The 16,654-nt window shown below is 41.0% G+C and overlaps 1 protein-coding gene across 7 annotated transcripts in view; it reads left to right on the top strand.

Moving 5' to 3' along the window:
• The window catches only part of CEP70 (centrosomal protein 70), a 65,007-nt gene that overhangs the window by 18,212 nt on the left and 30,141 nt on the right, over positions 1-16,654 (top strand). For 4 of the 7 annotated variants that reach the window (XM_024566157.4, XM_045200069.3, XM_045200067.3 and 1 more), the window contains 6 exons: positions 6,413-6,535; positions 8,635-8,725; positions 8,849-8,972; positions 9,273-9,453; positions 10,226-10,395; positions 13,597-13,653. In XM_024566157.4, the coding sequence (XP_024421925.2) occupies positions 6,521-6,535; positions 8,635-8,725; positions 8,849-8,972; positions 9,273-9,453; positions 10,226-10,395; positions 13,597-13,653 (638 nt within the window). In that variant the 5' untranslated portion in view covers positions 6,413-6,520. Of the gene's footprint in view, positions 1-6,412; positions 6,536-8,634; positions 8,726-8,848; positions 8,973-9,272; positions 9,454-10,225; positions 10,401-13,596; positions 13,654-16,654 lie in introns of those variants that run through there. The other 3 variants (XM_053929839.1, XM_045200068.3, XM_053929838.2) reach the window with 3 other exon arrangements.

The following is a 16,654-nucleotide window of genomic DNA, read 5'->3' on the forward strand; positions in this document are numbered from 1 at the left end:
AGGCTGCCTCCCCCCGACATAGCCCAGCGTGGGCCCCCTAGAGCAGTGCTGTGTCTCTGAGAGGGAGGGTCTTGGTCACCCTGGAGGCTTTCCAAGAGGGGCTGGCATACATGGAGTGGGCACAGCACTTGCCACTCAGAGGGGGGCAGTGGCCTGAGTACATCCTGCCCATCCTGAGCTCCAAAGGGAAGAGACCCTAGGAGACCCCAAATACCACTCCTTGGGTTGAAATGGTCAGAAGAAAATGGCACTATTCAGTCCTGGGACTGGAGGGAGGATGGCAGGGAGAGAGTGGCCTAGAGCTCTTAGGATGGGGCACTTTGGAGAGTGGCATGTGTGTGGGCTCACAGCACCTGATGGGCTCTCCAGGTGTGGCCAGAGCGCCCACCACAGCTGGGAAGACCAGCAGAAAGGGCCTTTTCCCTGGACTGTGGTGGAAGAGTTCAGAGGTCAGGTCAACCCTCCTTTGTTCCACACCATCATGGTTCCTGTTCAGACTTGTGTGCTCAGGGAGTGGGCAGGGGTGACATGCAAGCACACAGGCCTCTGCAGAAGGGACTGGCCACGCAGGTCTCAGACGGGCATGAGGACAGAGTGCTCTGGCTTTAGGAGGCCTCTGGCCTGTGGTCCTGAGCAGAGTTGCTGTGTTCCAGCGCTCTCTGAGGGCAGCACTGTGGTGACGATGAGTGACCTATTCGTCAGAGAGTTGGCGACATTAGGGCCTCGGCCTTTGGCAACCTCTGTGATGATGAGCCCCTTAGCGGGATTCCACACCCCAACCTTCTCCAGGCCATCCTCCTTCAGACCGATGATGTCCAGATCAAAATTGGTTCATAAGCCACTGGGTTTGTTGAAAACAATCCATCCAGTTAATCTTTCCTGTTGAGCCTCCTTGATGAAATTCATGAAGCGGCCTCCAAAGCTCCAGGCCTTGTGCTTGTGGCACTGCACGGAGTTCGCAGCCATCCGGGGTCCCCTCTGGTGGCACACGGACACGATGCGGATGGCATCATACAGCAAGGCAGCATCGGTCATTGTCACTCCGTCCATCAGACCAGACTCAGCCCAGGGAGCCGCCTGCAGCTGCTCTAGGGGCCACTTCTCCGCAATGGCCGAGGCTTGGGGGCTGTCCACATTGAGGATCCGGAGCCCCGTCGTTATGTCCTCTCCATGTAGTACCCCCTTTATCATTATAAAGTATCCACCTTTGTTTCTTGTTACCTTTTTTCTTTTGAAATCCATTTTGTCAGATACAAGTATGGCTACAGCTGCTTTTCTCTGGGTGCCATTTGCTCGTGGAATCATTTTCCACCCCTTGACCTTGAGTCTGTGTTTGTCTTTGCAGCTTAGATGTGGCTCTGAAGGCAGCATGTGGTTGGGTTTCGTTTTTCAATTACAGTTCACATTCAGTACCATTTTGTATTAGTTTCAGGTGTACAGCATAGTAGCCAGACAGTCATATACGTTACAAAGTGTTCGCCCTGATAGTCCCAGTACCCAACTGGCACCAAACACAGCTACTGCAATGTTATTGATTATATTCCCTCTTTTGTACTTTGCATCCCGTGAATATTTGGTAAAGACCAATCTGTGCTTCGTAATTCCTTCACCGTTTTCACCCACACCTCCCCTCTTGCAACCATGAGATGGTTGTTTTAAAATCTTTAATAGATTAGCCCTCAGGTCCTCCCCTCCACCCCGACCCCGACAGTTTTTGTTGATATTTTTCCCTTTAAATAAGCCATACTTACCTGATTCTTTGTATATACCTTGTTATTTTCATTGAAAGCTGGATATTTGAATCTAATAATGTGGTAACTCTAAAAGTCAAGATTCTCTTCCTTCACCACGATTAGCTGGGTTTTGTTTTTGTTTGTTTATTTTTTTCTTTTTTAATTGTTGCAGGTTTTCTCTCTCCTGAGGATCAGCCTGAGATATAAACTTAAGGTCTTCTCAGATTTTTTTTAGCCTGAATGTTTCCTTGGGCGTGTGCAATAACTTTTTCTTCCTCCTATGTACATTTGCTTTTAAAGTCCTAGTCTTTAATAAGTCTGGCTCCCAAAAGGGGAAAGGGGGAAAAATGAAGGGGAAAAGGAAAGATTGATAGCCCTTTAAATCCCCTGGAAGTCACTTTAGCTGGAGTGGGAGGGACTTACAACAGTGGGGAGAGGTACAGCCACCACCCCTGCCTCGTTGCTCCTCCAAGATCTGAAGCAGCAGTCAGCGATCGGATTGCGGGATCTCGGTATTTGGAGACCTCCTGGTGCTCCTCACCTTGCTGTCTTCCCTGACTCCTCACCTCCTGAACTTGTACAGTGCAGTAGAATTCAGGGGAGCATTTCTAACTTGTCAGATCTCTCTCTTCTGTTGCTTTTGCGTAGTGTTTGAAAATATGGCAGGTTTTTTTTCTAAGATTTCCTGGCCCTGTTCTCCATCCCAACTTGGTCTTAACTTTCCCTTCCCCTCTTGTTTGTCTGGCTCAATTTTGATTTCATTCCTAAGAATAGAAGTTTATGCTTATTGTGGGTCTTGTGTTGGAGCCCCAGCATGTCAATTTTCAGTGTTATAGGGCTCCAGCATTTTCAGTCCGTCTCATGGCAAAAGAGGGCGAAACCCCTTTCAGTTCCACCTGCTGTTTTCATGTGAGTGCAATAGTGCATGTTAGCAAATAGCGATGATTTGGGGATCCTCCTGTCCTCATAACTGCTAGAGAGTGTGTGTGGCTTTTTTGTCTTCCTGCAAAGATGCTGATACGCAGCAGTTTTTCTGGCTGATAGTGATTTGTCTCCACCCACTTCTATTTTGATGTTTGTACTAATAACTTGTCACTAAGTTTTGATATAAATGTTCTTTTGTTTGTTGTCTTTGCTACCTAGTTGCTTCTGTTTTTATGTAGGGATTCAGAGATTAAACTATGTTGTCACCATGCCGTCAATCCTTTCTTTATTCTTTTACTTTTACCATTCTTTATATGTTACAGCTTTTTAATATTTTAGATGTCTTTTTTGCTCCAGCAACATACAGTTTGATTTTTTTGTTTTAAATCCAGCTTGACCATCTTTCTTTTTTAAAAAGACTTTATTTGTTTTTAGAGAGGAGAAGGGAGGGAGAAAGAGGAGAGAAATACCAATGTGCGGTTGCCTCTCATGTGCCCCATACTGGGGACCTGGCCCGCAACCCAGGCACGTGCTGTAGACTGGGAATCAAACCAGCGACTCTTTGGTTCGCAGGCCAGTGCTCAGTCCCCTGAGCCACACCAGCCAAGGGCCCATCTTTTTTAACTGGAACATTTACTCTGTTTACATTTAATATAATGACTGATGTGAGTTTAAGTCTGCTGTCTTATCATGTACTTTTCTCTTTGTTCTCTGTTTAATCTCTCCTTTTGAAATTACTTTGACTTATCATCATGGTCCCTTTTTCCCTTTTATTAGGAAACTACACATTTGTGTTCTGTTCTTTAGTCATTATCCTGGAAATTCTTGAGCATCCCTAACTTACAGAAGCCTGATGGTAGTACCTACCTTTACTCTCCTCCTGTACTACAAACAAAACTAGGACACTGCTATTCTATTAACCCTACTCCCAACTAATATATTCTTGTCACTGTGCCTTTTAGTTATATTTTAAACTTCACAAGAGCTTATCATTTCATGTAGTCAGTGTGTGTATATTCCCCCCACTTCTTTGCTCTTTATTCCTTTCTACAGTTCTTGCGATCAAGAAATCTTCTCTACCAGAAGTCTCCAGGTTTTATTTTTATTTCTTTGAACACTGTCTGCATAGTTTTTTATGGTCTGTGCCTAATAATTACAATACTAGAAGTCTTTCTTTGTCGGTTGGTTTTCTTCTGACTGTGGTGCCTGTTCTCCTTACGCCTTGTTTCCTGTGTGCCTGAGTTATCTCAGCTGTTTTCTGGAAGTTGTACTTGAAACATTTTTTTGTGGGGTTACTTTGAGGCCTTTTTCCAGAGATTTCATTGGCTCTGCTAGGTGCCTGAAGCACTGTTAATTTGGGGCATCCTCAAGACCCTGGAATGTCACAGAGAAGGGGAAATGAGGTTTCAGTTCACCGAGAGGTGGCTTGCTTCTCGCTCTCCCTTTCCCTGAGAGTCGTAGCCCTGCCAGGCTTTACCTGTTACCACTCATTCTCACTGCTCTTTCTTTGGATTTGGCAAATGCCTTCAGAGAAAATGTGGGTTCTCATCTTCTTGATTTTTTTCTGCCTGGTAATTCCTCATATCTTGTTCGTTCTTTAATGCTTATATGAAAAAAAAATAACATGTTTTATTTGGCTTTCTTCATTGTCTTTAGAGGCAGAGTTGCCTACTCGACCATACCAAAAAGTAGACTACCTATCTCATAGAATTTAATTTTACCTAGACACTTGCATGTAAAACAACCTGTATCAGATAGTTAGCTGAGGAATTTGTAGGAAAAGGTCTGAGACAGTATATGATGGTACGATGAGGTAAGACCCACTTGGTTCAGCCCACTCACGTAACGGCAATGGCGGATTATCTGTAAGTTTCTGTGCGCTCGTCCTAAACACTTTCCACGTGTTGTCGGACTTAATTCAGCCTATGACGCGTAGGTGTTATTACTCTGTTGTCTCTTTCACAAATGAAGAAATCCAGGCTCAGAGATGGTCATGAGTTTGTCCATGTCACACAGTTTCATAAATGGTGAAGCTGGTAATCACTCAGACCATCCGACTCTGAACTTTAAACCTCTGTACTTCACTCTTTGTAGTGCTCCAAGAGCATAGAACAAGAGCACTTGATGTAGTCATGGAATCCGGGGAGATTTCCATGAAGAAGGAAATTTGAGCTGACACCTGAAGGTTGAGTATGAGTTAACTCAGTGGAGGCTTCAAACCTGCAGGGACACTTGAGGTTTTGAGAAGATAGGTCTGGGGTGGCTGTTAGGAAGCTCGGCTCTTTGGGAGATTCTCTCACATTGATGGCTACCACCCTTATGTCTGGTTTACAGGGTGTGTTCCTCCCATTTTGAAACTCTTGCTGATTCCTAATGGTGATGCAGTAGGAAGGACACAGCACCACCTCTGAATTACTCTTGCCGAAAAATACTGAACCTGAATTTAATAAAGCCTCTAGATATAACCAGTTTGCAAGAAATGTAGGAGCTGGAAAACTATGTTAAATGATGAGAATACAATAAGCCAAATTTGAAATGAGGGTAACTCTGCAAGACAAATGGCCTGTTTCTTCAACAAATATGTGGCATGTTAAAAAGGGGGCTGGGACTGTTAAAAATTAAAAGAAACTTAAGAGTGCTACATATGGACCTTGTTTAAAAAATCATCAGACACTTGGGAGAAATAGAACATAGACTAGATATTAAGTGATAGTAAGGAATTATTGTTATTTTTATTGGGTGTGATAATGAGTCTATATTTGTTAGAGAGATACTGAAATATAAGTGGGTGAGGAAGAAATGTAACAATGGAAGAATGTTGGTTATCATTGAAGCTATAATGGATTGGTGAATACGTGAGTTCACTATACACTTTCTCTACTGTTGTATACTTTTGAAAATTTTCTCTAATGAAAAGTAAAAAAAAATCTAGCTGAAAGGTGATAGTAGCCACAGTTGCCCGACATTTTTGAAAAGGATCTTTATTTAAAATAAAGGCAGGAGGGTTGAATTTAGTGGGTGATTGAGTTATTGAAAGAGACCAGAGTTTAAAGGGAGAAAGGACTCTGATGTGAAATTGCAAAAATGACAGAATATGAGAATTGCAATATGCTACTAGGCTTAGCTATAAATAAATTATTGGTGGCCAGTAAGTTGTTTATTTGGATTTCATGATCTGAAGCAGACAGAGGAGGGCAGAAGCGTGCTTTGGAAGAAATACTGAACTGGCAGCAAGGAGGCCTGCCTCTGCTCAGTCCTGGGGTTCAGACGGCTCAGACGGCTCTAGCACCTGATACATTGGTACAGCTCTCCCTACACTCTTTTCTGCCAGCTATGAACAGCTAGAGATTTGGGATTAAACAGTTTCCCAGGTCTTCTCAAGTTCTAAAATTCCATGATGCTAATGAATATATGGGACTGTCGGACTGGCCTGTAACTTCTGGGTCAGGCACAATGCTTGTATTTTTTTGAGAAGGAGCTTCCAAAAGATGTTGTTTATTAGCATCATGTGCTTTTCACATTATCTGGTTAAAACAAGTATTTTTCTTTATGTTGGTGTTTGTGTAAAGCCCCATTTTTTATATTTGCAGGAGAGCATTGTAGGACAGGGTGTGTTCTCATCGCTCTTTAAATCAGCTTTCTAAGGCACTACAGAAGTTTTGACACAGGAACGGCTTAAATTGCTCAAGAGTAGTGGATTCTTTTAAATAAAATTTCATTCAACACCTATTGTACTTTCTTCTCTTTTAATTTAGGCAACTCAACATTTTTTATTGCCAATATCCACTTTGGTTCTGCAAACGAAACCATATCTCCAGCAGCCGCTAAAGCCCAGGGAGTCCAGTAAATCATCAAACAGACTAATGACTGAAAAACAGGTAAACTTGAAATATTTGAAACCAGTGTCTCTCAGAGTATGTGGCAAAGAATACTACATCTACAAATATGAAAAGTGTTACTTTAAAAGGATTCTTTTGGGCGATGTGAAGTGCAGCGTGGGGAATATAGTCAATAATAGTATAACTGGGTATGGTGCCAGCTGGCTTCTGGGAATACTGGGGGGACACTCTGTGCAGTGGATGATTGTCTAACCACTGTGCTGCACACCTGAAACCAATGCAAAACGATACTGAAGGTAAACTGTCATTGAGAAATAAAAAGGTTCTTTAGTAAAATAACTTTGGGAAATGCTGGGTTAAAGTCTGTTGAATGATCTCATTACTCTGAGACTTCACAGTACTATCAGTCTCCAAAAGCAGGCTGTAGCATGCAGCATCTCCTCCTTGCAGTGTTTCATCAGACTAGCGCTCTGCAGCACATACTTTGGAAAATGCCATTCTTAGCGCTGTTCAGAACTTGTAAACAATCATGTTACTCGTTCTCTTAAAAGAGGTATCACAGAATACCACGTGTAATTGGATCATTCGGTATTTGTGACAATATTATTTACAGAGCATTTTGTTTTTGTGGTGATACTTGACCTCCACTGAGATACCCACACAGAGCATTTGGCTCCTAAAACAGATCAGTAATAATTTTAGTTCTGTGTCATTAATCTTTGCGAGCAGAGGACCTGCAGCACACGTAAGAGGAAAGGTTGTGGGAAGGAGGAGAAGTGTACAACAGATGAAGAAGGGAAAGAAAGTCAGCAGTCAAAAGGACAGATTTATTTGGCTCTGCAAGTCATAGAGCTGTCAAGGAGTTGTCAGGGCATTTCGTTCCTTTTTTTGTCTTGATAGAATCTTTAATGTTAGAGGGGCATTTGGTTGTCGGGGGTAATACTTTGTCATGCTTTTTCTGTCTAAATTATTCCATTTAAGCTATTATTTACATACTATAACTAATAAAAATGTATTTATTGTATAAATTATATTTTTCAAGTATTTAAACATTGAAAATTCACTCAAATTGCCTTTTCATAAGTATACTTTAATTCCTTAAAAAACAAGCAGAACACCTCACACAGTGATTTCAAAATTGATCACTGTACTTAATATTAAGAGCCCATTATACAACTACTGTATCAGTATCATGGATTTAAATGTGTCATTTAAAAAAGTCATCCCTATTTCTATTCCTATTCCTATTTTATGTCCTTATTACTTTTTTTCCCATTGTTTTGTTTTTATTCACAATCTAGAGAGTTAGAATTCCCTCTCAGCTGTATGGCATAAATACATATTTAGAATCAGGGATACAAGACTTGAGAGTATCTCAGAGTGATTCTACTAGAATCAGTTACCTAGATGGGCGGACAGACTCCTTTGTTGTTGTTGTTTTAATTCTCACCCAAGAATGTGTTCATTGCTTTTAAAGAGGGAGGAGAGGAGGATGGGGAAGGAGGGCAGGGGGGGTAAAGGGGAGGAGAGAGAGAGAGGAAGAAAGAAACAGAAACATCAATTAGCTGCCTCCCACACGTGCCCCTACCAGGGATTGAACCTGCAACCTAAATGTGTGCCCTAACCAGTGATCCAACCCACAACTCTCTGGTTTATGGGACAAAACTCCAACCAACTGAGCCACCCAGCCAGGGCGAGAGACTTCTTTTTATAGTTAGACCAGGTCCATTATATAAGGAAATACCTAAATTATTGGCTCCAGTGAGTCAGATTTTTTTCCTTTTTTTTTTGGTGACCTTAGTCATTATTAAAATGATACTTGTTTTCAAGTGACTCGTCTTCTCTTCACTATTCAGTTAATATAACCTAGTTTGCAGCTGTTTCTTTTGATTGGGACCTGGTCTGGTTCAGTTAAATAAAAAACTAGGGTCTGCTTGGTTCACTGCAATTACAAGGTTTTGGGGGGGGGGGGGTTAAGTCATTTTTTAAAAAAATTTTAATCACTTAATGTGCATGAAAATTCATATTAAAAGCTTCTGGATAAAAATTTTTGAAAACAGAGGAAATTATATGCAAGAGTGTATTTCTTCACTTTATACTCTAAAATTGATTCTCTACTCTCTCCTTTGTAATTGTAGCGGGAAGAAGCAGAATGGGAGAGCATAAATGTGCTGTTGACGACACATGGCTTAAAGCCTTTATGTCTAGTCAAAAGAACAGATCTTAAAGGTAATCAGATCCTATTCTTGCTCTTTGTGGTAAAAAGCTATTTTTTAAAAAATACTTTTTATCTTAATTTTTTTTGCCGTACCTTTACTTTTACCTATTTGTATTACATTTTTTAAAATGTAGATCTCATCATTTTTGACAAACAGTCATCACAAAGGATGAGACAGAACTTGACAACACTGGTGGAAGAAACAGCCCGTCAACAGAACATGATCCAGGAGCTTGTGGAAACTAATCAGCAGCTTAAGTAAGAAAATGGGGCAAAAAAATCTCTCTTGAGTTTTTTTTGTATCCAAGTGGTATGCATTCTAGAAATAACTGCCTTGAAAAGAGTCTTGAAATTAAATTTTTCACTTTGAGTAAATATTAAGTTAAAAAATACTTTTAATACGTAATTTTTGGTAATGGCTTAAATATGTAATGGTACCATATATTTCTTCTCTTGGTTTGTGTAATAAGATAGAAATTTTAAGAATGCAAAGAAATTTTAGAAATTCATTATGTTGTTAGATGTGGATTTGTTGATGTGATTTGTGTTTATTATTAGAAAAGAACTTCAGCTAGAAAAGTGCCGAGTAGTACATCAGGAACAGCGAGCTAACGACTTGGAACAAGTTCTGGAGAGTGTGAAATCCAAAGTCAGCGAATTGGAGGATGAATCCCTAAATAGGGTTTGCCAGCAGCAGAATAAAATGAAAGATCTTCAAAAGGAGCATAAAGCGTTACAGGTACTGAGTTCTGTTTTTGTACATGATTGTACTAAAACAGCTCATGAAGGTCACAGGGACCTCCATGTTGCTAACTTCAATGGTCTTTACTTTTCTTGACCTATTACTGTCCCTTCTTGAGATTCTTCCCTTGGTTTCTAGAATATATCCTCTTTTGATTTCCTTTTAACCCCACTGCTGGTTCTTCTCATCTCTCTAACCTCTCAGTGTTGGGATCCCTAGACCTTTTCTCTTCCGTATGTACTCTAATAACTTCCTTGGTGATGCTCAGTCTCATTCTTAGCACCTAATTTAAACCTGTAGCCCAGACCCCTTTCCTTAGTTCCCAACGCATATCCCACCGCCCACTTGGTATCTCTGCTGGAAGTCTAATAGGCATCTAGAACTTACCTGTCTAAACTGAGTTCCTGAATTTTCCTCTCCAAACTTTCTTCTTTTAGTCTCCACTCTGGTCAAGTCACCCTCACTTCTCTCCTGCTTCTTCTCTCTTGGTCTTGCTGCTTGTCCCCTTACCTTTTTAATGTGCTTTCAACATCGTAGCTCAAAACTCTGCAGTGGTATTTCCTCCATATACCTGTTTTACTTACTAACATTTTCACATTTTTGACACTGTTTCTGGAGCTAGCAGCGTTTAAAAATAGCCTCAGTCCTGAAGGTCCTGAATGCAGCAGCTCGACAGAAACAGTGAAGACAGCTTTCTGGACAGTGTTGTTAGGACAGCATGGTCTAGGTGTGCATATCATAATTATGTGTTTTCAAAATTTTCTTATAGGCAAAATGTCAGTATTATAAGAAAAAACGATTGGAGCAACAAGAGATTATTACTTCTTTGCAAAAGGATATTTATAGATTAACAAAGGAGGAGGAAGAGCGCATTGTCACTCAAAACCGAGTGTTTTCTTATCTCTGCAAAAGAGTTCCTCATACCATCTTGGACAGACAGTAAGGTTTGCTTCGTATATTGATTTGTAGGTAGATTCATCATTTTTTAAAAAACTGATTTTATCTTAGGAGTGGTTATGTATATCTCATAAACTGGGTTCTACTTTCTGCGTAGCACGATAAAAATCCCCAGGAATTCTAAGCAAAGAAATTAAGCCTAGAGACAGAACGACAAGTTAGTATTGAGCTGTGATAGTCTAGGTGAGAGATAATGAAGGCTGTGTTCAGGCTAAAAGCAAGCTATTGCAGCGATGGACAGAAATTGTCCAGACTGACTGCTTATAGTTGTAGAAAGAAGGAGAGGAGTTTCAGATTGTTAGACTGAATGCTAGGTTTGGGGAACGGGGAGGGAAGATGATCGATTTGCTTATGGGCACATGCTTAGATACCTTCTGTCAGCCAGGTAGAAATATTAGGCCTGCAGTTAGGACGACTAAACTCCAGAGAACTTCCAAATCTCAGATCGACAAAGCAGCAGAAGAGAAGTTCTATGTATTTGGGTGTCAGGATAACCAAGGAACAGAGTGTTTCGAGCAGGAGAAGATGTTGAGAAGTGTTACATGCTGCCTCATCAGTTCATGTGTTTACCTTCTTCCTGTCTTATTTGCTCAGAATGCCCAGTTTGACACATAATAATTCCTCCCTAAAAGTTTGTTGAAGGTAGCAGGTAACAGTCACCCAGAATGAATGAAGTTGGCTATGAACAAAAAGGTAGACACTGAATGGTAGCATAAGGGGGAAGAGTAGGGGTGAGAGGGCTTTTAAGGATATAAAGGACATTAAAGCATATTTGTAGGATAATGTGAAAGCTGGTATGTGTTGGGATGGGGAAAGGTTGAAGAGAAAGAATAATCCAGAAGGTTATATTAAAAGCACAGTTGGTTGAATTAGTTCTAAAGGGAGGAGATGGGTAAGTTTCCCAAGATAGAAGGGAAATAGTATGAATTCTTACTTTAAAAAGAATAATATGTGAAAGTGTGTTACTTTATTTTCCTTTGAGGATTTTTAAATTATAGAAGCAGTGCATGCTTATAAAAATTCAAACAATATAAAAGTGTTTAAAGTAAAATGTTATAGAGCTGCTTACCCCTCCTAATTCCCACATCCTAGAGATAACCGCTTTTTAAAAAAATTATATTTTCATAGGTTCCAGTGGCACAGCCTCCCCTATCACCCAAACTGGGTACTCGAGGTACACCCTTTGCGTGACCTGAGTACACCCTCCTCTTGTAGTTGAGCCTTGATTGCTGTTGGCAGATCAAAGGGAGGGATTTACCCAGGCTAGTCAACTTCGAGGACTGGCTGTGACCACTGACCACCAACTTCTGCCCTCAGCTGCGTGGGGGCAGGGTGGTGATTCCCTGATGTGATCTATAGCTGTCCAACCGGTGCACACGCTCTGGGGTTTCCCGGGTGGTGTAGGCCAAGGTCAGACCCCACCTGTGTGTTGCCTGGGGTCACCCTGCCTGAGCTATAAAGCAATCTGAAATGGCTGCTACTTGTGCTGGTCTTCGAGATTTCCAGGTGAAGCCAAGCCGTGAATCTCAGCTGGCTGCTGCTAATGCCGGGCCTGAGGCCACTTAGCAAGCGGGATGGGGGCTGGGGGCTCACTGAGGCCCACTGTTGCTTGTTTGAGAGGATTTAGGAAGTTGTGAAGCATGAGCCAAGACCAGCCATTCATATGGAAAAGCAGCTTGAGTGGGCCCACAAGATGGGTGGGATGGAGTCTCAGGGGATTTCCAGGGCTGGGCAAACAGTGTTAACCAGGTTGATGGAGTTTCAGATATGGCACCCACCTGGCGCTCTGTGACTCTGTGGGAGAGGGCTCAGAAAAGGGACAGTGGCCTTTGCCCACCTTTCTGTCTGGTTGAAAGTTGTCTCCCAGCTCTCGCCTTGATGCCAGACACTTCAGTTTCTCCCTTTATGCCACTTGTGTCTTTCAAGCTGCTATGCTGGCGCCTGAGCTCAGAGGGAGTTCATTAAGTCCGAGTGTGGGCTCTGTAAGAGGAACTGCTTGGGACTCCAGAAATTTCTTTCACCAGCTCAATCCAAGGTGGTTTATGCAACCCGAAGTTATGAGGACTTAGCTTCCTGGCACTGGAACCCTGGGCTGTGGGGCCTGGTGTGGGGCTGGGACTCCCTGCTCCCTAGACAGCCCTCCCAAATTTTTATCCACCACGTGTGGATGTGGGACCAGCCTTTTCTGCGTCCCTGCCCTTCCTATCACTTTGAATGGATGTGGCTTATTTGACTCCGTAGTTGTCAGATTTCCATTCAACTTGATTACTGATGCTTCTGATTGATGGTGGTTCTATATTTTAGTTGTAATTTTGATGTGGTTGTGTGAGGATGCAAGCCATCTTGACTGGAAGTCTACATTGTTTCTGCTAATGCTTCAGCATTTTCTATGGTATGGGTGGGCTATCATTTATATAAGTTTTTCCTTGTTGAAGAATAAATTGTTTCTGCATTTTCACTTTCTTTAATAATGGTACAATGAGCAACTTCGATCGTCTGGAGTTACAACCTTGGGCAAATACTTCTGTGGGAGTGATGCTAGAGAGAGCTAGAGTTGTTGTGACAAGGAGAATATACACTTAATATGTTGAGATAATAATGTCTGTGGTTATTTTTTAAACTATACTTTGAAAGTAATATAAAACATGTGATTTAGGCCCTGACTGGTGTGGCTTAGTGGATTGAGCACCAGCCTGTGAACCAAACGGTCGCAGGTTTGATTCTCAGTCTAGGGCACATGCCTGGGTTGTGGGCCAGGTCCCCAGCAGGGGGCATTTGAGAGACAACCACACATTGATGTTTCTCTCCCTTTCTTTCTCCCTCCCTTACCTTCTCTAAAAATAAATAGGAACAACTGTAAAGGACACAGGGACAAAACCAAGGGGCGGTAGAAGCAGAGGAGGGAGGTGGGGATAGCTGGGGTCGGGGGGGAGAGTGGTGGAGAGTAAATGCAGACAACTGTACTTGAACAACAATAAAATAATTTTAAAAAATTAAAAAGAAATCTTTAAAATAATATATATATGATTCAGTGTAATACTTCTGGCAAAACCACTTAAAATTTTTATAAACTTGCTACAGTATCTATACATTTGTCACTGTAATTTGAAATTATGTAGAGAGAATAGTAAATGCTACAATATCACATTTTGAAAATAATTAAATTTATTTTCTGGTTTCTAGGTTGCTTTGCCTAATTGATTACTATGAATCTAAAATTAGGAAGCTTCATAAACAAAGGTATGACTAATTCTGTATTACAATTTTTAAAGTTATCTGGTCATGAGTCACAGTAAAAGTTTTCACAGTTTTTAAAACTTAAAATATGCTTTGGAAATCTAACTAATATGGGACTATGAATTTTTTTTAATAAAGATTAAAGACTCTATTTTACTACTTATGTTAAAATGTATTGTTGCACTTATACTACATATATGTATTTACTTCACCCAAATATTGGTCACAGAAAAAATAGAATTTGCTTTATATTTTGAGGTACCCTGTTGTGTTCTGATGTCCTGAGCCGTCGGATAGTAACTGAGGATATGCACAAAGTGCATAGATTGGACTAGCTGCCTACAGAAAGAGTTTAATTAGTATACAGATTTACCTGAGATAAAGATAAAATATCCTAGTGAAAAACCAGGCATACAGAGTAAAACACACTTGTCACTTCTCATTAAAGAAATTAAGGGTAAAGATTCAAGTAATGGTCTTCGATTAACCTAAAATAGCTGAACAATATCTAAGGCCAAATAATCCATAGTGCTCTAATGTAAGGTCATTAAAACAGTAGCTGTTCTGTTTCATTGTTTGTAGATGGAGCAGCTCTCTTAACAAATCTTTGCTTGAACACCTTATTTGCCGTGTTCCTTTTCAGGTGCTAAGGCTGTCATAGTAAACAAAGCAGATAAATTTTCCACTTTCATCAAGCATACATTCTAGTGTTTTTTTTTTTTTCATTCTTTATTTTTGTCATCATCATTTATCTCCCCTGTACCCCTTTCCACCTCCACCCATCCCCTGCAATCACTGTGCTTCTGTCAGAACCAGTGACAGCTGTGCTGGTTGCTGACTCCTTCTGGCCCCTTGGAGACTCTTTTAAAAAAGTAGGATGGAGGGAAGACAAGAAAAGAACAACTAACGATAGAGCAACTCCTTGTTTCATTCTGTTCAGAAAACAGTATTATAAGTAACTTCACGGACCTTGTGATTTTCGAATAAAATTGTTATCTTTTAGATGGTAGGTGTGGTGTTAGACAGATTCTAGAGATAGGACAGAGTTTTGGATATGGTCCTTCCTTTCTAGGATTTTACAGTCTGTTAAGGGAGATAAAATGTAACCACATAATAATTAAGAAAAATAATGTGAAACTAAAAAACACTAATAATGTCATAATAATTACTAAAAATTGTACAGATAGTAATATAGCAGTATAAAACAAGAACAAATTAGTGGCTAGGGAAGCTTTTGCAAAGCATATGGGGGTTGTGCTTGAGCATGAAGAATAAGTAAAATTTGGGAAAGCGGAAGGAGAAAAAAGGTAAAGCCGTTTTAGACTGCTTGGATGTTATGAACAATAGTGCCTAGATATAAAAGTATAGATTTTCTTAATGGCACCATAATTAAGCCAGTTTGGCTGGAGTTCAGGGGATTTGTTGGTGTATTCATAGGTAGAGTCATAACCTATAGAGAGCAGTCATTCAAATGCTGGACCAAGGGGAAGCTGTGAGTGAATGAAAAGACATTATTTGCCTTGGAAAGAAGGAAGGCATTTTTTCCTTTCATACAGCAAAACTAGGTGATGGGGTTATAGGTACGTGTACTGGGGTTCTCAAGAGAAACAGAACCAGTAAGATGTACATTTATATAGAGAGAAAGATTTATTTTAAAGGAATTGGTTTATGTGATTGTGAGACTGGCAAGTCTTGAAATCTGTGAGGCAGGCCTGCAGGCTGGAGACCCGGGGAAGAGTCGATGTTGCAGTGTTGAGACTGAAGATATTCAGGAGGCACAACACTGTCCATTTTGGAGGTCTCAGTCTTTGTTCCTGAGGCCTTTAACTAATTGCATGAGGCCCACCCACATTATGCAGTTAATCTGCTTTACTCAAAGTCTATTCACTTAAATGTTTATCACATCTAAAAAATAACCTCACGGCAATATCAAGACTGGTGTTTGAGCAAACCGTTGGGCACCGGAGCCTAGCCAAGTTGACACTACAATGAAGAATGACAATATGTAAGCGTGAAGAGAAGGAAAATGAAGAATTTCATGGCTGAAGTGGCCTCAAACTTGTATGCTCACAGAGTCGGGAGTGAGGAAAATGACTGAAGGTAGTTAGGTGGGGCCTGTGGCAGCGTGGGGAGCTGTGCACATCTGTCTCGAGGGGGCAGTTGCTGCACCCCTAACCGGTTGATGCCGTGCAGGAATGTGTGCCCTGTGTGGCTAGATCTGCTGGCTTTCAAGAGAAGCTACAAGGTTTGACTTATAAATGAAATAAGATTTTTAATGTTCACCATTAACTCAATGCTTTAAAAAAAATATATGGTCCAAACCAAATATCAGTTACAACCTTTGGCCTATGTCTTTAGTAAATTTGAATCTAGATTCAGGGGTTGGCCAAGATTTCTCCCTAAAGAGCCAGACAGTAAGTATTTTAGGCATTTTAGACACTATAGTTTCTGGCAACAACTCAACTCTACTGTTGTAACATGAGGTCAGCCATAAACAATGTACAAATGAACGAGCATGTATCCCATAAACTTTAATTACGAAAACCGATGGGCTGCTAGATGTAGGCCACAGGCAGCAGTTTGTAGCTGCTGATCTAGATGGTGAAGAGAGTTTGGGATTTTTAGTAAGAGTAGAGAAGATTAGGATACCCATCACTGAAGCCTTTCATGTAGAATATGATGTGAGGGGTTGCCTCCGAAGTTGTGCAGACTGGGGTTCTCTGGCCAAAAATGACAAAAGGATTGATGCCGTTGTGGGGGTAGTGTTGAATTTGGTTGTCATGAATTTGTAGTGAAAATCTGAGATTGAAGAATGAGAAGTTTGGAGGAAATGACTTTTCCACTTAATCCCATCATCGCTGTCTAGCTGAAGTGAACTGTTTTGGCCTGTACTAACTGCTTAGGTCAGATACTTGGACTGAGTGTCTCTCATGAAGGGAGAAGGAGGTAGGAAGAAAATGGGGGCTACATAATAAATACTGTTCTTACAGATGAGAAAATTCAA

Source organism: Desmodus rotundus, chromosome 8, assembly GCF_022682495.2.
Source record: "Desmodus rotundus isolate HL8 chromosome 8, HLdesRot8A.1, whole genome shotgun sequence".
NCBI classification, from domain to species: Eukaryota; Metazoa; Chordata; class Mammalia; order Chiroptera; family Phyllostomidae; genus Desmodus; species Desmodus rotundus.